At 38.2% G+C, this 20912-nt stretch overlaps 1 protein-coding gene across 10 annotated transcripts in view; it reads left to right on the top strand.

The window, feature by feature from the left end:
• Positions 1-20912, top strand: part of NSD3 (nuclear receptor binding SET domain protein 3) — a 109739-nt gene that overhangs the window by 60302 nt on the left and 28525 nt on the right. For all 10 annotated transcript variants that reach the window (XM_058290020.2, XM_058290017.2, XM_058290021.2 and 7 more), the window contains 7 exons: positions 2682-2782; positions 4892-4937; positions 7827-7957; positions 8344-8472; positions 9073-9199; positions 19572-19769; positions 20248-20421. In XM_058290020.2, coding sequence (XP_058146003.1) covers positions 2682-2782; positions 4892-4937; positions 7827-7957; positions 8344-8472; positions 9073-9199; positions 19572-19769; positions 20248-20421 — 906 coding nt within the window. The remainder of the gene's footprint in view (positions 1-2681; positions 2783-4891; positions 4938-7826; positions 7958-8343; positions 8473-9072; positions 9200-19571; positions 19770-20247; positions 20422-20912) is intronic.

The raw sequence follows: 20912 nt of genomic DNA, 5'->3' as shown, positions 1-20912 counted from the left end.
CCCCCAGTTGTCTGCTCTCTGTGTCTATCCGCTGCATTTTCTCCCTTGTCCTCTTCTGTTGTCAGCAGCACGGGAATCTGTGTTTCTTTTTGTTGCGTCATCTTGTTGTGTCAGCTCTCCATGTGTACAGCGCCATTCCTGGGCAGACTGCACTTTCTTTCACTCTGGGAGACTCTCCTTATGGGGTGCACCCCCTGTGCGTGGGGCCCCCCTACACGGGGACACCCCTGCGTGGCAGGGCACTCCCTGCATGCATCAGCACTGCGCGTGGGCCAGCTCCAAACGGGTCAAGGAGGCCTGGGGCTTGAACTGCAAACCTCCCATGTGGTAGATGGATGCCCTAACCACTGGGCTAAATCCTCCTCCCTAGTCTTTTAATTTAAAGATTTAAGTTCTATGAATTTTTTTTATAAGTGGAAGGTTATAATTCTTTGTATTTGAAAAAAGACAAACTAGTTCCTTCCTTAGGCTTGCAAATAGAATTAAACTTATAAATTAAAATTGGAACTTTAATTTAGGAATGGGTGCTCTTAAGCCTTTCAATTTGATTCACACTTGGTTACCAGCTGTGGTTGATGTCTTTTAAAATGACTGTTTTGCTTCTTGTGAAACTAACTTCAGTGGAAGAAAAGTTAGAAAAGAGAGTTGTTCTCCTTTTAGAAACCAATGGTGACATGTCAGGTGACATGTTACTACTTAGGGAGAATTCTTGAACCTTTCCTTAGCTAGTTCAGGAGATATGTAAAATGTGTGCCACTGCCATGTTACTGTGGTTTGAAGGATTGTATTTGCATTCGATTTCTAAGATTCCAAATCCAGAGATGTTCACCTCCTTCTTCTTAGAATATGAACGTATTTTTTAGTGGTGTTAAATGTAGTAGAATTTATATGTTCTTTGGGTAACTTTGAGAATAATTCTAAGAAGTCATGTTGCCTAATCCTTTATATGATTGAAGATCATATCTCATGCACTTAAAAAAAAAAAGATTTATTTATTTATTTATTTCTCCCCCCTTCCCTCCCTCCCCCATCCTGGTTGTCTGTTCTCTGTGTCTATTGGCTGCATCTTCTTTGCCCGCTTCTGTTGTTGTCAGGGACAGGGGAATCTGTGTTTCTTTTTGTTGGGTCATCTTGTGTCAGCTTTCTGTGTGTACGGCGCCATTCCTGGGCAGGCTGCACTTTCTTTCGCTCTGGGCGGCTCTCCTTGCACGTGGGGCTCCCCTATGTGGGGGACATACTTGCATGGCACTGCACTCCTTGCGTGCATCAGCACTGTGCATGGGCCAGCCCCACACTGGTCAAGGAGGCCCAGGGTTTGAACCACGGACCTCCCATGTGGTAGACGGATGCCCTAACCACTGGGCCAAGTCCGCTTCCCTCATATGCACTTGACTGAATAATTATTGTCATCCTCAGAGCAAGTAAAATTAGTAGTCCCATTTTCATTTTCCTCTTCCCTGGTAGGTCCTTGAATATTGATGATTATACAAAGTATGGATCTCTAAATCCTCAGGTTGGTGTGTTAGAGTAGGATATCTGTTACCTTAGTAACATTTTCATCAGTGTAAAGAGAAGAGTGAGAGTAAAGGAAGGAGCCAACACCTTTATTATCAAACTGCCCATTTCCTTCCCCAAAACTAAGTAGTGGGATCATTCCTTGTTTTGCCTCTGAACTAAGGTATGGGAATCCATATATTTATACATAGCCAGGAGTAATGAAACTAGAAAATGCAGAGGTGATATGGCAAGTTATGTTCAGGTATCTTCTGTCTGGTTTTATGGGAGGTTTTAGCAGCTTCCTCCTGTGGCAAGTGAAAAGGGGGGATTGTTATCTAGGAAGGACCATTTAGCTGATCTGAGCACTGAAAAGAACGGGGAACAGCTGCACTGAAGCTCTCATTCCTCCTCAGGGTCACAGAGTGAACTCATTCCTGACTTAGTGTTCTTTCAAGTTGTGGTCTTCAATCTAAGTTTTATTCTTTCCAAAAATGTGGTCCATGTGAGTTTTCTTCCATTTACTTTTGAAGAGTTTTACTATTTAAAAATCTTAATATGTCTCTTGTTTTACCATTTAACATGAAAAAGCTTGATAATTTGCTTTAACTAGTTCTCCATGACTAATTCTAAAATAGAAGAAGTAATTTAATCATCAACTTAATCATTGGGTTTGGGTCACATTTTTGTGCCCTTTGCTACTTCTTTTCTTTGGTTATTAATAATAATCATAATAGTAGCAAAAACTTCTATAAGTGCTAACCATGCACCAAGCACTGTTAAGCATTTTACATATAGAATTTAATTAACTTGTTAAAGTGCAAAATTTGTAACACTAGTGGAATTTTGAACCAAAAATTCCTATTGTCAACTGGCTAAAAAAGTTATTCTCAGCCATCCCTTCAGTTTTATTTACCTAAAGTTGTTTACCTGCCTTTAAAACTAAACTGTCTCTGCTGTTTTAACTTGACTTTACACTTTTTAAAAAATCCAATCTCCCTTTATTTGTGTAATTTAGGGCCCTTTGTGAGTTCCAGTTTCAGATTATCGGCCATTACAGTTTGGTCTATACCATTTTTTATGTGCTCCAAAAGCAATGGGTAAGAAAAGTAAGGAATTTGGTCAAATCTTAATTATATAAATGTCAAGGCATCCTTAAATGAGTGTTTGTTTAAATTATCCCTTAGGCTCAGTAGAAAAGAAACAACAGAGAAGATCAATTAGAACTCGTTCTGAATCAGAGAAATCCACCGAGGTTGTGCCAAAGAAGAAGATCAAAAAGGAGCAGGTTGGCGTCCTACATGTAGAGAGTTAAAACATTGTATTTGTAAATGTTGTGGCTTATATTGGTATCTTGAAAGAAAGAAAAACTCTCCCTCCCCCCTTTCCCTCTCCCCACTGAATTTCTTTTCTGGACTATCTTTATGTTTCTGTCCTGGTGGTTCCAGTGCCTGATTAATACACAACCATCCTTGTGATTCTGCTTCAAGCATTTTCACAGAAAACAGTTCAGGAGATGGAAGCCAGTGTGCAAGACTCTTAAAGAACCCCTCACATTTATTTTGAAATTTCTGTTATGAGTAAAATGATTTCATGTTTTCATGGGTTTTATTTGGAACCATCATTGAGTTTTCCCCCTTATTTTAAAAAATTTTGATTTTTGATTTACGCTGCTGGTATATATTGTTTTTTATTTTTTAAGCAAATCAAATCAATTTAATTATAAGAGTTATATTTAAGAAACAAATAATCATAGGTGATCTGGTTTTTCTGTTGGTATCAGATTTTTTGGAATGTCATTTTCCTGCAATGGAATGGCACTCGCCTGCAGTCAGGTTGTCAGATAAGCAGTGTTTGAGTAAAAGAGGAGATGAATATATACATTTTAACTAAAGGGTATTAAACCAGTGCAGTCAGTTAATTACCTTTTCAAAGAAATTTTAAGAAACCATTGCTGCTTTAAAGTCAGCTCTCAATTAAAAAAATTTTATAGTGAAAGAATATCCATTTTTGCAGCTAGACAGCTGCTATTAAACAAAAAGAATTCCGATTAGAATTAGTTCCAATAAGCTTTTTATTCTTTAAAACCATTTAATATGGAAGAGTGTGGACTTTTCTATTTAAATTATTACTTCATAATTTTAAATTTCCATATGTAAAAAGGGGACTCTGTGGGTGCTCTGTGGTATCACCAAGCATGTAAAAACAATTTTCCCTCAACTAAAATTTAAATAACATGCTAATTTATCATTCACTTATCATGTGAACTTTCATACTTAGGAAATTATGTTCCAAAAAATCTTTCTACGCTCTTGAAAATCTACAGTATTCATTATCAAAATAAAGTTGTGATTTTTCCATCCAGTTCCCAAATTCAATCTGTGACTAGTCAGTTTAAAATTAATAGGCAGAATGAATACAAAAAAATGGGACAAAAAATTGTTAATGCCACTGTGTTATAGTTAGTAGTAGAATAATATCAGTGATTGTTTAGAAGAGTTTATATTTGTATTATTAATTGTATATTATAAAAGCGCACTGTTGTATGTTTTTTTACCTGTTGTAAAAAAAATAAAAATTTTTTTAAAAAGCTTAGAACAATCCTTAAATATTTACAAAATGTGTTGCAACCTACATATTTCACTACATCTTAAAGAAACATAAAATTCAAATCATAGCTTAAACAGGAACTCCTCCACCCAATCTCTAATCCCAATGGTTTAGTCCTCAAATTTCCACGTGTTTTACATATACATTGGCAGAATAACTTCTGATCTCGCTCTCCTAATGTAGGATCAAGACACTGTTCATAAGACACTCAAGAAAGTGCTTTTGCAATATCACAAACTTATTTTCTTAAGTTTGAACTAGCAGCAAAAAGTATTGAGCTTCCAGCTGTATGGAGCCCTGTAGCACTCTCTACAGAGAGGGTCCTGATTCCCAGCACCTTAGCTGTGAGTGCAGGCGCGGAAGGGTCTTAAAGTGGCGTGAGTTACATTAACCTGAGTATCATAGTAAGTAAAAATTTATCCTAATGTCTTTGGGGCGGGAGGGGTTTATAGCAACATCGGGGCTGGTTGCAGAAACAACCCCTCTCCTGCCTCCCAGACACTGAGGAAAGTATTCTTGTTCTCTTCATATACCAAGGGAATGGTGGGAGAAGTCTTTGCTAGAGAGCATGTGGCTGTGTGTTGTCACTTGGTATTCAGCACAGGCAGCTAGGATTTAAAACCCTCCCTGATCTTGAGACAGAGAACTTGACCCAGAAGATGGGACTGACTTCAGATTTCAGATACATTACTCACTCATCTTGACTTAGATTGATGAAAGTATTTTTTTCCTCTTAATTAAAAGTGAAAAAGTTCCTTCTTAATGCTATATTTTTCTGTCCAAACAGGTTGAAACCGTTCCTCAGGATACAGTGAAGACTGGATTACAGAAAGGTGAGTTAATATTAAAATGTTGCTTTGCATTTCCTTGATTAAAACCAAGTTTTAAGAATTACCTACTTGTACTTCATGTATTTTTGTCTGTCTCTGTAAATCATTGTTGTTGCTCTTCAGTCAATTGTGTGAAATTGCAGTATTCCCCAGTGTTTGTGTGTGTGTGTGACTTTTAAAGTTGATCTTATTCTGTACTTCCATGTGAGAAAGTCTTATTTGTTTGGGTAAATTGGAGAACACCATGTAGACTTGATACTGTTTCCAACTTTTCTCCATAAAATTCTGGGGTTTCACTGGTTTATAAACTAGGGATGTGACGAATCCACTTTTTTTGGTATTCGACTGAATACCGAATAGTAGCTATTCATGTTTGTCAAACATGGACTATGACAAACCAGACAAAACAACCTGATTGAAAAAATCTTGCCACATTTATTTTTACAGTGCTGTAAAATCCTTTTGTAAATTAAAATGATTCATAGCATATTATGGCCACTATTAGATGACCTTATGAAAATCTATTTGAGATATGCACAAAGTTTAAGAAACCTTAAACTTCTATCTGTATTTGATGTGTGCAATTTGACTACAGTACAAACTCTATAGCATGATTCGTGCGTTTTTGGTGAGATCATTCAAACTGTATTTAATACCTGTAGTTTACTCTGGGCAAATTGCATTATTTAAAAAAAAAAAAAAAAACACCAGCCTCTCTGCATTCTCGGGGAGAAGTCTGCAGCGATGGTCTCCGTGGAGATCCTCAGCAGAACTGAACAGCCTCTCGGAGGGAACACTGCTTGGCGGAGCTCCAAGAAAAGACATCGCGATCGCTGCGAGATTAGGAGGCCTGATTGCGTTGTGTTTCCACCATTCCACAGGGTCGGCGGACCGGGGAGTGCAGGGCTCTGTCAGATTCAGTGACAGCTCCGTCTCCGCAGCGATTGAGGAAACTGTGGACTGAGATTCCTGTACAATTTCATCCCAGAAACTCCAGACTTGTAGTCTCCATGCAAGATTTCTTTGTCGGCGGCTTGATAAACAGTTTCTTTGTTTTCGATTTTGATTTTGCCAATCATCATTATTGGCATTTTCCTGCCTGGTTTCTTCTTCAAGACCCTGAACAATTGCTTTAACATTCAGATGATTTTTTTTGGTCTGAGCTGGATGGGTACAGCTTAAATCATGGGTCCAGCCTAAAACCACCGTTTAACTTACACTGATCAATTGCAACATGGACTGTTCTTGGTTTTTTGTTTTTTGTTTTTAAATAAAGCATCATTAATGCACATCCGCAGGGTTTTGCCAAACAGCCCAACCTGTATACATTACAATCATTAAAAGCTCTTATTTTTTTTAATATTAGTGCCGTTATCATGGAGAACAGCATGGCAGCTGTCTTGGGCAGCCTGTCATTTTTCTAGCCTTTTCAGAAACTCGTCGGAAGTGGCGGTACCTGTGTTTCCCTTCGAAAGCCTCTCAGTGCAGCACTCCTGTTCCTCTGTTAAAACTCCTTGTTAATCCAGTGCTCTTTTAGGCCAAGGAAATATTTTGTGGTGGTGTTCTGGGTCCATACACCAGCAATGGAGGAGATAGATTTGTGTACTTGTGTTTTTTTTTTTAAATCAGCGTTAACCTGGGCAGGCACCCTCATTTATAGATGTCAGGAAACATTCAGTGAAAAACTTGTAGAATGGGATGTGATAACGAGGTTCCAGTAATCTGAGCAGTCTAACGAGGCCCACATCCTCCACCACAGAACATGGCTGTATTCCAAGTGCTGCTCTCACTCAGCCTGTTGCGGATCTTCATGGCCTCAGGAGACTTGTTTCTCCGTGGTCTCTTCTGGACTGCACACTTCCACCATAGCTTGCTGGGCTGATGTAGATGTCTGTTTGTTGTATGGAAATTTTGGGGGAAAAATCCAAAACACAAACTGTGGGTTGAAATATTAACCATCTCCTTGGTTCCTTGGTATTCACCGTGCCTGATCTGCACATTTCATCGTGGCTGTTTCTGTATAGCCTATACTGCATTAGCCCAAGAGATTGTTGCTTTGTAACTTTTTGCACTATTGTTTTGGCTGGATTTGTATTACACACAGTTTTAAAAAAAAAATATTCCACACTATTCTCTGCCTTTTTTTTTCATGTTTATTCCTTCCCGCACAAATTCCACATAGAGGCCTGTCATCCAGCTCTTCATGATTTGGCTGCACTTGAACACTGATTGTCCATTTACAGCCCTCAGCAATAGGCCTCCTAAATGGCATGACATGTGTAGATGTGCTGCAGCACTTGTTAATGGTCACAATAAATGCCACTTCACCAAGGAAGTCTCAGATGAACAATTATGAACATCCAAATTTTCTTTGGGGGGCAGTAGTCAACTGAATTGCAAAATTTGGGGGAAAATGGCACTATCCGTGTACGAATCGAATACAAATCAAAGATTTGTCACATCCCTAATAAAAACAAGATGGAGATGTCTCTGCAACCATATTTGTAAGCTACACAGTGTGTTGGGTTTTATGTCTTCCCCTCCAAATTGAATGGTTCTTTGGGGATTATTCCAAATCAATCAGCTGTCCTGCAGTTTTGATAGAATTGGTATTTAGATTGGAACTTGGGCTCTGTTTGAATGAAACTAGCTTTAGAATAGCAGCATTCAATTAAATGTTTTTATAGAGCAGTTGTAAATTAAATCATTCACTATCAGGAAAGTCAGAAGCTTATGAAGTTTTGACTTATGGCTTCAGTGTTGCAAAGAGAGCTGTGCTTTTTATTTCCACACTAAAGATGAGCATGGGGAAAGAAAATATGCTCCCACAAAAAATTAAAACAAGAAACTTTAAACACTATTTTAGGATTAATTTCAGTGTGTTATATTAAGGTGCCAGCGAGATTTCAGATTCCTGTAAACCTCTAAAGAAAAGGAGTCGCGCCTCAACTGATGTAGAAATGACTAGTTCAGCGTACAGAGACACATCTGACTCCGATTCTAGAGGACTGAGTGATCTGCAGGTAAATATGTTCAAGGGTCTGGGCATAGTGCTCTTTTTTCCTTTGCAAAGCCAAAGTATTATAATGCTTTGCCTGACTTACTTGGGGAAGTTGGGGAATTTTAAAAATGCACGTAGGAAAAAAATTACTTGGGTTGTCTTGTAACTTCACAAGTATCTTCAATTTACTGATCTTTTACAAAGTATAGTTTGTTTTTTAAAAAATTTTAACTGCAGTTTCTCTCAAAACACCAGACATGGGTTTTAAAAAGAGGGGAGTAAAAAAAAGAGGTTGTCTCAAGGTCTGTTTGAACAGGGCTTACTATAAGGGTGTTCATAGCACCTGACTTTGAGGGAGTGTTTGCTCTGTTTTGTTTTTCTTAAACATGCACCATGTTTTCCATGTAGGTAGGCTTTGGAAAGCAAGTTGATAGCCCTTCAGCTACTGTGGATGCAGATGTTTCTGATGTGCAGTCCGTGGATTCAAGTTTGTCAAGAAGAGGCATTGGAATGAGTAAAAAGGACACTGTGTGTCAGGTAGGCAGGCTTGAAACAATTACTGTCAATTCTACCAGTAATTGCTTCCTATTGAAGACAGTAGAGTCTGTCTAAATGTTATTACCTTAAAGCTACCTATCTAAAAGCCATTTCTGACTCTTTTCTTCCCTTTCTGAGTTGGAATACTTATTATTCACATTCAAGTGCTAACGTTCATTGTGGTACACTGTTACTAATTGGCAGGCAATGGCAGATAACTAATTTAAAAAAAATTTTCTTAAATTTGAGTTGGTATTAACTTTTTAAATCTATACTTACCCTTTTTTGAAAACTACTACTTTGCCCTCCCTGTAAAGAAAAGTTAAAGTACGAAGATCCCAAAGAAGGAATCATAAAAGTATGACTTAAACTTTATACCATATTGGATCTGGAAATAATTACCTAGTCCACTGGTTCTCAAAGTGTGGTCCAAGGACCTGCAGCAGCAGCAGCATCGTTGGGATACTTGTTAGAAATGCAAATACTTAGGCCTTACCATAGACCTACTGAATCAGAAACTCTGGGAGAGGGGCCCAGTTAACTCTGTAGTTCAAGCCTTCCAGGTAATTCTGATAATTACTGCTTTTTGCCATGTTACAGATCTGTGAAAGCTCTGGTGACTCTCTGATTCCTTGTGAGGGAGAGTGCTACAAACACTTCCACTTGGAGTGCCTTGGATTGCCATCCCTCCCTGATGGAAAGTTCATCTGCATGGAGTGTAAAACTGGTAAGTTGGCTTTTTTAAGAAAATTAATTTAATTTTTAATATTGTTCCTCCCACATCAACATCCCCTTTCATCAGTGAGGCACATTCATTGCATTCATTTTTTTATTTTATTTTTTTATTTTTTATTTATTGCTCTATCCTTCCCCCCCAACCCCGGTTGTCTGTTTTCTGTGTCCATTTGCTGCATCTTCTTTGTCCGCTTCTGTTGTTGTCAGCGGCACGGGAATCTGTGTTTCTTTTTGTTGCATCATCTTGCTGCATCAGCTCTCCGGGTGTGCGGCACCATTCCTGGGCAGGCTGCACTTTCTTTCGTGCTGAGAGCTCTCCTTACGGGGCACACTTCTTGCACGTGGGGATCCCCTACGCGGGGAACACCCCTGTGTGGCACAGCACTCCTTGCGCGCATCAGCACTGTACATGGGCCAGCTGCACACGGGTCAAGGAGGCCCGGGGTTTGAACCGCGGACCTCCCATGTGGTAGACGGACGCCCTAACCACTGGGCCAAGTCCACCGCCTCACTGCATTCATTGCATTTGGTGAACATACCCTGGAGCACTGCCACACCGCATGAACTGTACTTTACATTGTAGTTCACACTCTTCCTCAGTCCATCCAGTGGGTTATGGCAGTGTCCTGCACCTGTCCTGCAGTATCATTCAGGACAACTCCAAGTCCCGCAAATACCCCATATCACACCTCTTCCTCCCTCTCCCTGCCCTCAGCAACTCCCATGGCCACCATCTCCACATCAATGATACACAATCACTTGCATTGTTAGCGTCACAACAGTTCTATAGTAGAATACCAACAAATCCACTCCAATCCATATTGTATTCTTCCATTCTTTGGACCCTGGGATGGTGATGTCCACCCCCCCTCTACATCGAGAGGGGGCTTAGATCCCACGTGGCTGATGGATGTGATTCTCCTGCTTGCAGTTGTAGACATTCTAGGTTCCCTGGTGTGGTGATTATAATCATTCTCACCTCCCCATCAGCTGACCTGGGTAAGACCAACGAACCAGAGGATAGGTGTTGCAACTCTGCTGAGGCTCAGGGCCCAGCTGGCCCACGGACAGTCCAGAGATTCAAATCTCCTGAGCATACACCAACCCCAGTGCCAATCACAGGTTCAGTAAAAGTGATAGAAGAGGCATGTGTAGCTGGCTTTTTTTGATAGGTAATGAAGAGATGGATTGGGAGAGAAGTACTGTGTCAACATCTCCCATGACATTTAATTCTTTTTAGCATTTTTACCTACCATCCCCTGCTATAGGTGTTTCTACAAAATAAGACCCATTCAGTGATTAGGCTTCCCAAAATCAAGAAGGTAGTTAGCAACCTATTGTCAAATTGCCTTTACAGAAAATCAATCAAATCATTGAGACGTGTTTGTGTTTTACCTAAAAGGTTATACAAAGTATGTGAATTGAGTTATTTTTCAGATGGGTTTGAAATTTTTGTGCTCAATAATGTCCCTTGCCTTTAGTAGACTGGACTTTCAGTCACAAACTAACCATAGTGATTATATTTTTAGTGGAAAGATAGAGCTACTGGTGATTTTTTTTAAAACATGGGGTTTGGGTTTTACTTTTTTTTTCTTTTAAATTCCACCATGCGTAGCTACCACCTTTTAAAATAATTTATTGAGAATGAAATATGCAAGTTCATATTTCTTTTCTATATAGCCATGAGTCTAGGTAAAGTCATCATAAACTTGAAGTAGAGTTGTTTAATCTGTAACACAAGGCAAGTGAAAAATCATCTGGAGATAGCATAGTAGTGCTTCTAGGAACTGTGTTTGTGGGGTTTTGGGTTTCTGTTTGTTTTTTAATCTATGAGACACTAAGGAGCTAATTGTGGATACCAGGTATATAGGATATGCTGATCTTACCCTTAACCCTTAATTATTTTCTTGCTCCTTTTTTCCCTTTATTTGGATTCTCACAGATACTTATTTTATTGTATGACTCCTAAAACCTTTTGGACTAAAAGGTGTTACTTTTTCATTTTTTTTTTAACTAAACATTTACTAAATGCTAGGTGCTATTAATACTAAGCATTTTATCTTATCTCATTTTAGCATCATAATGTTATAAAATTGGTACTATTGCCTTTTTTTAAAAGAATTATTTATTTCTCTCCCGTCCCCCTCCTCCACCCCTGTTGTCTGTTCTCTGTGTCTATTTGCTGCGTCGTCGTCTTTGTCCGTTTCTGTTGTTGTCAGCGGCACGGGAATCTGTGTTTCTTCTTGTTGCGTCATCTTGTTGTGTCAGCTCTTCATGTGTGCAGCCCCATTCCTGGGCAGGCTGCACTTTCTTTCACGCTGGGCGGCTCTCCTTACGGGGCGCACTCTTTGCACATGGGGCTCCCCTACGTGGGGGTCACCCCTGCGTGGCAGGGCACTCCTTGCGCACATCAGCACTGTGCATGGGCCAGCTCCACACGGGTCAAGGAGGCCCGGGGTTTGAACCGCGGACGAACGCCCTAACCACTGGGCCGAGTCTGCTGCCTGGTACTATTCTTATTTCCATTTTACAGAGAGGGAAACTGAAGTTAGCGTTTGGTACCTTGCTCTAAGTTACAAAGATAGCATGTAATGAAAGGGATTTAAAATTTAAACCCAGGCAGCCTGACTCCAAAGTCCTTGCACTTTACCGTTGCCTTCTAATACCTTGGTTCAATAGAATGGAGATCATATATCTTAATATACACACACATACAAATTAAGATCTAGAGCTGTTTAGAACATATAACATTTTTCCCTATATAAAATATATTATTTAGCACATTTAGAGTCTGCAGCACAACTTTTGAAGTTTGCCAGCTGGCAAGCCAAGGGTCAAGATTATTTGCACATTGTTTTATTTGGCCCTGAGAATGTGTTTTGAATTTTTGAACATTATTGGGCACCTGCTTCTGTTCCCCACATTCCTCAGCATTTTTTTGCTAAAGTCCTGTCACTCCTGTCATTTATGTAACCTGTCTGCTCCTTTGACACATTTAAGTTTGCAGTCCCTGACAAACTATTGATAGAACCATCTATCTATGTATTAATGCTCTCTTAGCACTTCTCTCCTATTCTGGAATTCATTAGACTTTTGTCAGTGAAAATTAGATATCATCTAATACAGTATATATCTATTAAGAAATTTAAGGGAGAAGTTTGCTTTAAAAACAACTAAGTGCTTTTGATTTATTTATTTTCCTATTAAAATATTAGGAGTGCAAACTCAGATTCTTCAAACCATTGTTTAAGGTCATTAGGTAGTTTTCCTTCATTTATCAAAAGATAAACACAATACATGCAAAAAGTTTTACCAGGTATATATGTAATAACTTCTTACACTACCACTTTCTATCATATAAGTCAAATGTGATTTCTGAAAATCATATTCATTTGTCTTTTTGAATTAAATGTCTAAAAAAAAAAAGGGCTACAAAAGGGATCCTTTAACAGGCAATTTTACTTATTACTTGTTGTTAATGAAGACCAATTGTTATTTAGAAGTGGGGCTTGGAAGCCTTCACATGCTAGATCTCTAAACATGAAATTTAATGGGGTTTGGAATTTCAGCTCTCTATTAGTATAATAATTTCACTAGTTACAACAATTTTTACTTAGATTTATTTCGACCATGGTATAAAGGAAAGTTTATTTCATTCTTACAGAGTAAATTTTTTTTTTAAAGATTAAAAAAAATTTTTTCTCTTCCCTTCCCCATAGTTGTGTCTACTCTCTCTGTCCATTTCCTGTGTGTTCTGTGTCCACTTACATTCTTGTCATGCGGTACTGGGAAACTGTTGCACTTTTGTTGTTGTGTCATCACCTGTGTGCGGTGCCACTCCTGGGCGGGCTGCACTTCTTTTGCACTGGGCGGCTCTCCTTGTGAGTGCACTCCTTGCGTGTGGGGCACCCCTACATGGGGACACCCCTGCATGGCACGGCACTCCTTTTGCGCAGCAGCGCTGTGCATGGGCCACCTCACTCCACAGGTTAGGAGGCTCTGGGTATAGAACCCTGGACCTCCATATGGTACGCGGACACTCTGTCAATTGAGCCACAACAGCTTCCCAACATAGAGTAAATTGATTTGATCCATTAGGCAAAGCTGTAAAGTCAAACCACCTATTTTTGGAATAATTTTTTTGAATTTTAAACATTTTTGGAGATTTTCCTTTAAAAAATACACTGCTCCATACATATTTAAGTACATGCTTAATAGAATTTTAAACTACATAGATGCAGCAGGAGAACAATGAAAAACCCTATTGTACCTTTATTTTATTTCTACAACAAATCCAGGGGGAAAATATAAGCATTACAGCTGTAAGTATTCATTTTAAAGAAATTTTGTAATTCAGCCAATTTGTAAAGATTACGTATTTCCAAAATCAAAGAACAATAATACAATTCAACGAACTTTCTGGTAAAAAAATAAAACAAGAAACTATTCCTTGTATTTTTTTCCCCTCAGATATCTTATAGGCATAATAAGATAAAAAAGGCAAAAGACTTGAAACTTCCCAAAAGATAACATCCAAATGGTCTGATACATTCAACAAGGTGGTTGTTATAATCTGCAGATCTTTGTTTAGAACTAAATATCTTTTTTCTGTATCTCTGTTGACTCTCGTTAATTATATGTTCATGTCTTTTGTCCATTTATGTTTGAGGGTGTTGATGGGTTTTCTTATCATTTTTGGCCTTTTAAATTTATTTCTAATTACACAGTAATAATAAACACATTGTTATACAAATGATAAGATTATAGCTCAAGCTGAAATTCCCCTTGATTACCTCTCTCTCTTTTTTTTAAAAGATTGATTTATTTATTTAATCCCCCCCCTCCCCCAGTTGTCTTTCTCGGTGTCTATTTGCTGCATCTTGTTTCTTTGTCCGCTTCTGTTCTCGTCAGCGGCTCGGAAAGTGTGGGCGGCGCCATTCCTGGGCAGGCTGTGCTTTCTTTCGCGCTGGGTGGCTCTCCTTACGGGCGCACTCCTTGCGCGTGGGGCTCCCCTACGTGGGGGACACCCCTGCGTGGCAGGGCCATTCTTGCGCACATCAGCACTGCGCATGGGTCAGCTGCACACGGGTCAAGGAGGCCCGGGGTTTGAACCGCGGACCTCCCATGTGGTAGACAGATGCCCCAACCACTGGGCCAAGTCCGTTTTCCATTGATTACCTCTCTTGATCCTAGGACCCTACTTAATTTTAGCCCTCACCAGCAGTATAACCATTATCAGTTGGGTTTGTAGCCATCTAAGTCTTTCTCTCTTCTCTCTCCTCCTTTTTTCTCTCCTCACTTTCTCTGTTTAACATTTTACATGTGTTGTAATAAAATTTTATCATACCAGTTGTTTAGCTTGCTTTTTTCACAGAGCTCTTTCTCTGTTGATACAGATATGTTCTGTTTTAGTGGTGCGTAATATTCCATAGTGTGGCTACGTCATGGTTTATTTAACTACTCCTGTTTAAAGGCCATTTTAGTTGATTTTAGAGTTATGCCACTGCAAACAATGCTTCCATGAACATCCTTTTACATGTATAAGTCTTCCCTAAGTAGATAGCAAAAAGTGGAATTTCCAGGCCACAGGAAGTGAATGTACCTTTATTTTAAAGGGTATTGTCCAATTGATTTCTAAAGTAGTTCCTTCCAACTTAAATTCCTGCTAGCAATATATGACAGTATCTCTTTCCCTATACCCTTGTCAACAGTCAGTATTATCAAAAACTCTTTGGGTTTTTCTCTATTTGATGAGCCTAAAAAAAAATGATACTTGTAGTTTTGCTTTGCATATATCTGACTACTAATGAAGTTGAGCATTTTTTCAGATGCTTATTAGCTATAAGCCTTTCTTCTTTTCTGTGAATTGCCTTTTCATACCCTTTGTCTATTTTTATATTAGGGTGTTTTGTTTTGTGTTGGTTTTTTTCTTCTAATGATTTATAGTTTTTTATATGTCTTAGTTACTTTTTATTTTATATGTTACATGAATTTCTCCATTTGTTTCTATGTATCAAAACACCCCTTTGTCATCTTTGATGAATATTCTTTTCCACATGTTTGAGTTTTTTTCTGAACACTTTGTCTTAGAAGTACATTCCTTTATATTATTAACCACAATCTTCATTTCTGCCAAAATCATTGCTATACTTTCCCTATATTATCCTCTAGCTGTCTTCCAACTAATATTAATCTCCCTAGACTCCTCATTTCAGCCACAATTACATCCACAGATAAGCAGTGCTTTGTTACATTCGTTATAATGTGTTACCATGAAGTGCAGCCACTACCACCTATCTATATTTGGCCTTACTAAGCATTCTACATACATCCGCATCATTTACCCTTTCTTATCCCGTATTCTGTGTCCCACCGACTGTAGTTCATAGCCTAACTCCATTAGTCTGCTCATTGTATTCAGTTCATCTCAGTGAGACTATGCAGTATTCATTCTTTTGTGTCTAGCTTTTTTTTTTAAGATTTACGTTTTATTTCATTTCTCCCCCCTGCCCCCCCCCAGTTGTCTGCTCTCTGTGTCCATTTGCTGTGTGTTCTTCTGTGTCTGCTTCTATTCTTGTGAGCAGCACTGGGAATCTTTGTCTCTTTTTGTTGCATCATCTTGCTGCGGCACCACTCCTGGGCAAGCTGTGCTTTTATCACACGGGGCGGCTCTCCTTTTTGGGGTGTACTCCTTGCACATGGGGCTTCCTTATGCAGGGGACACCCCTGCATGTCACCGCACTCCTTGCATGCAATCAGTGCTGCGCGTGGGCCAGCTCACCACATGGGTCAGGAGGCCCTGGGTTTGAAACCTGGACCTCCCATGTGGTAGGCGGACGCTCTATCAGTTAGCCAAAGCCACTTCCCTGACTTATTTTATTCAACATAATATCCCCTCGGTTCTCCCATGTGCTTCCCCAATCGATGTACTTCCCCAATTGATTTCTTCTTACTGCTGAATAATACTACGTTGTATGACTATACCACATTTTGTTTATCTATTCATGGGTTGATGGATACTTAGATTGTTGCCATCCTTTAGCAGTTGTGAACAGTGCAGCTCTGAACATCAGTGTGCAAATATCTGTTCACACCCTTGCTTTCATGTCTTCTGAATATATTCATATCAGTGAGATTGCTGGATCATATGGCATTTCTATATTTAGTATCCTGAGGACCCACCAGATCGTCTTCCATAGAGGCTGCACCATTTTACACTCCTTCCAGCAGTGAAGGAGTGATCCTATTGCTCCACACCCTCTCCAGCACTTGTGGTTTTCTGGGTTTTTTGTTTGTTTGTTTTTTAAATAATGGCCATTCTGTATGGTGTGAGGTGATATCTCATTGTAGTTTTGATCTGCATTTCTCTAATAGCTAGTGATGTTGAACATCTTTTCATATGTCTTCTGGTGATTTGTATTTACACTTCGGGAAAACGTCTATTCGATTCTTTGGCCCATTTTAAAATTGGATTGCTTGCTATTTTATCATTAAGTTGTGCAATCTTTTTATGTAACATGGAGATTAATCCCTTAGATATATGGTTTCCAAAGATTTTTTTCCCCCTTGAATAAACTGCCTTTTTATTTTCTTGACAAAGTCTTTTGAAGAACAAAAGTGTTTAATTTTGAGGCATTCCCATTTATCTATTTTTTCTTTTGTTGCTTGTGCTTTATAAAGCCCAAGAAACCACCACCAACCATAAGTCTTGAAGATGTTTCTCTACATTTTCTTCTAAGAGTTTTATGGTTCTAGTTTTTATATTTAAGTCCTTGATCCGTTTTGAATTAATTTTGTGTAAGGTGTGAGATAAAGGTCCTCTTTCTTTCTTTTAGATATGGATATCCAGTTTTCTAAGAACAATTTGTTGAAAAGGCTGTTCTGACCTAGCTGAGTGGGTTTGACAGCCTTGTCAAAAATCACTTGACCATAGATGTGAGCGTCTATTTCCAAACTCTCAATTCGATTCCATTGATCACTTGATGTCTTACCTTTATGCCAGAACCATTCTGTACCACTATAGCTAGATAATATGCTTTGAAGTCTGGAAATGAGAATCCTCCAACGTTGTTCTTCTTTTGTAAGATATTTTTGGCTTTTCAGGGACTCTTACCCTTCCCTATAAATTTGATAATTGGCTTTTCTAATTTTACAAAGAAGGATATTGGAATTTTTATCAGGATTACATTAAAGCTGTAGGTCAGTTTGTGTAGAATTGATACCTTAATAATATTTATTCTTACAGCCCATGAGCACAGAATATCCTTCCATTTATTTAGATCATCTTTGGTTTCTTTTAGCAATGTTTTGTAGTTTTCTGAATACAGGTCCTTTACGTCATTGGTTAAATTTATTCCTAAATATTTGATTCTCAGTCGCCACTGTCAATGAAATTTTTTTTTTACTTATCCTTAGATTGTTTATTAGTAGTGTATAGAAATGCTATTGATTTTTGCATATTATGCTTGTATTCCACCACTTTGCTGAAATCATCTATAAGTTCAAATGGTTTTGAGGATTTTTTGGAATTTTCTAAGTGTAGGATCATATCATCAGCAAATAATGAAAGTTTTACTTTCCCTTTCTTATTTGGTTGCCTTTTATTTCATTTTCTTGCCTGCACTTGCTCTTGTAGAACTTTTAGCACAATATTGGATAACTGTGGGGAGAGCGAGCATCCTTGTTTTGTTCCTGATGTCAGTGGGAAAGCTTTCAGTCCTTCTCCATTGAGAACAATGTTAGCCATGGGGTTTTTTTGTTTGTTTGTTTGCTGTTTTTTTAAGAAGGATTGAAGCTAGGACCTTGTATCTGCGAAGCAGGTTCTCAGCTGCTGAGCTACACCTGCTCCCCTCTGGGTTTTTCATATATGCACTTTATCAGATGGAGAGTTTCCTTCTATTCCTATCTTTCAGAGTGTTTTTATCAAAAAAGGGTATTTTAGTTTGTCAGATGTGTTTTCTGCATCTATTGTAATGATCATGTGATTTTTTTTTCTTCAATTTATTAATGTGGTGTATTACACTGATCGATTTTCTTATGTTGAACACCTTTGCATACCTAGTATAAAGCCCACTTGATCCTGATGTATAATTTTGTGTAATATGTTTTGGATTCAGTTATTACCAAGTATTTTGTTGAAGATTTTTGTGTCTGTATTCATTAAAGAAATTGGTTTGAAATTTCCTTTTTTCATAATATCTTTATTTGACTTAGGTATAAGGGTGATGTTAGCTTCATAGAATGAGTTTGTGTTTTGTGTTTGGCTTTTCTTGTTCTTTTTTTTCCCCCTATTCTATTTCTATTATAATTAGCATTCTTTTTTCCTTTAACTGTTTGGCAGAATTCACCAGTGGTAACATTTGGGCCTGCAGGTTTCTTTGTTGGAAAGTTTTTAATTATAGTTTCTATTTCTTTAATAGTCTGTAAAACTACTCATATTTTCTCTTTATTTTTGTGCCTGTATTGGTAAGTTGTGTTTTTCTAGGAATCTGAATTTATTGGCAAAAACATAATGATACCCTTTTATTATTTTTTAAATGTTTGTAGATTTATAGTGATGTTCTCATTTTCTTTTCTGATACTGTTTATATTTGTGCTTTTGCTTCTTTTTAAAAAAATAGTTACTCTTAACAGGGATACCAGTTTTATTAATCCTTTTCAAAGAACCCACTTTTGGTTTTGTTGATTCTTCCAGTGTATGATGATTTCACTTCATTATTGAAGAATATTTTAACTGAGTATAGGATTCTAGGTTGACAGTTATTTTCTTTCAGCCCTTTGAAGAGAGCATTCCATTGTTTTTCTGTCTTCCATTTTTCTCTTTCAGTTAGCTCTCAGTCTTACTGTTGCTTTTTGGGAGGTATTTATCTTATCTGTGGGTACTTTTAACTTTTTCTCTTTGTCCTTAATTTTCAATAGTTTGAATATGATATGCCTAGCTGTAATTTTCTGCCTCTTTTTAAGTTTTCATTTTGTGTATGTTTTGCATGCAGAAATTATAAGTAATTATCTAATAGAATCTGTTATTTCTTCTCTGGTGGGAAGACCTCAGCACTCCCAGCTCCCAGGTGTTGAAAAAATTCTGGGTCTTCTATAGAATTAATTTTGGTATAGATTAAGAAGTGGAGGTATAAATTGTTTTTGGTGTTGTATCTCCAAATCGATAATTATTCTAGCAAAATATATTACATAATCTTGTACATTAGTCATTTACTTTAAATGTCTTTTTATTTTGGTATGTTAAATTCTTAGATATAATAGTAGAGTCTGTTTTCCAGGTAGCTCTTTGATGTTAGTATCTGCTTCTATATAGAAGGAATATGCTTCAGTCAGATTTTGATTCAGTGTTCCTTACCAATTTCCAGGGCAGCACCAATGTTTTTCGTGTAAGGTGTCTGGTACAGATGTGAAGCGTTGTTCTGTTGGTGCTTGTGGGAAGTTTTATCATGAAACCTGTGTACGCAAATTCCCCACTACCATCTTTGAAACAAAAGGATTCCGCTGTCCCCAGCATTGCTGCTCTGCCTGCTCCATGGAGAAAGATATCCACAAAGCAAGTAAAGGTAAAACAGCTAAAAAGGGGGACAATGTTTTGTTGGTTGTTTTTTTTAGTACAGTGGCAAGTAATATATTATTAGCAAGTTATTTTAAGACCTTTGGGCATACTCACTCTGTTCATATGTAACTCTCATCCACAATGGATAGAATACTACGTAGAGAGTAGGTTCTAAATTTGGACCATAAGGAGAAAATTCCATATATTCAAATTCCCTAGGCAGTTGCCTTCTTGAAGGTCACTATCTCTCCAGCATAGGAGAAACTTTTTTTTTCTTTAAATGATCTGTAGATGAATATTTGGCTTGCATTTAGGAGCCATATAGCAAAGGAATGACAAATCTGGACTAGTAAAGAAAATTTATTTTTACACTTCTTATAACAAGCATTGCATGGGAACCCAGTAAAGCCCAACTCCAAAAATCTCATTTCATATCCAGCCAATGCCTTATTATATAGATTACTTTTTGACTTGCCTTTAAACAGGTCGCATGATGAGATGCTTGAGATGTCCATTAGCCTATCACTCAGGAGATGCTTGCGTTGCTGCTGGAAGCGTGTTTGTGTCCTCCTACATTCTCATCTGTAGCAATCATTCCAAACGGAGCAGTAATTCTTCCTCTGCTATAAATGTAGGCTTTTGTTTCGTTTGTGCACGAGGTGAGTGTCAATCCTTTTTCTTTATTTCTTGCTCAGGTCATTGGCCTAGTTCCTCAGCGTTAGGAGAGAATGTGGGCCATCTAATATGCTCTCCCACCCAGTGCAGAATTCCATTTTATAACTTCCCTGCAAGACATGAGCTCTTCCAGCAACTAGTCCCTTTCATAACATTAGATAAATCGTTAGAATATTAATTTTTCCATAAGTGAAGCTAAAACCTGCATTTTTCCCCCTAACTTAGAGTTATCGGTAAGTTCTTAGGTTTTCTCTTTGGAGTATCAAAGGATTAATCTGTTTCCTTCTTTACAAACGATTCTTCTCATCCCATATCAGGTTCTTTAATCCAGGGCTTTCAACTGATTTAAGATTTCACTTGGAAGGCAAGACTAGCACATTTATTTTTCGGTTGTTTATGTTGTATTTTATCATAATGTTTTGGTCTGGCATGGAGGGAGGCCGGATGGGACACAGCCAAGGCAGCATATGTGGTG

This window comes from Dasypus novemcinctus, chromosome 29 (genome assembly GCF_030445035.2).
Source record: "Dasypus novemcinctus isolate mDasNov1 chromosome 29, mDasNov1.1.hap2, whole genome shotgun sequence".
Lineage (NCBI taxonomy): Eukaryota > Metazoa > Chordata > Mammalia > Cingulata > Dasypodidae > Dasypus > Dasypus novemcinctus.
The sequence above is the reverse complement of the archived record's forward strand: the minus strand, read 5'-3'. Positions and strand labels throughout refer to the sequence as shown.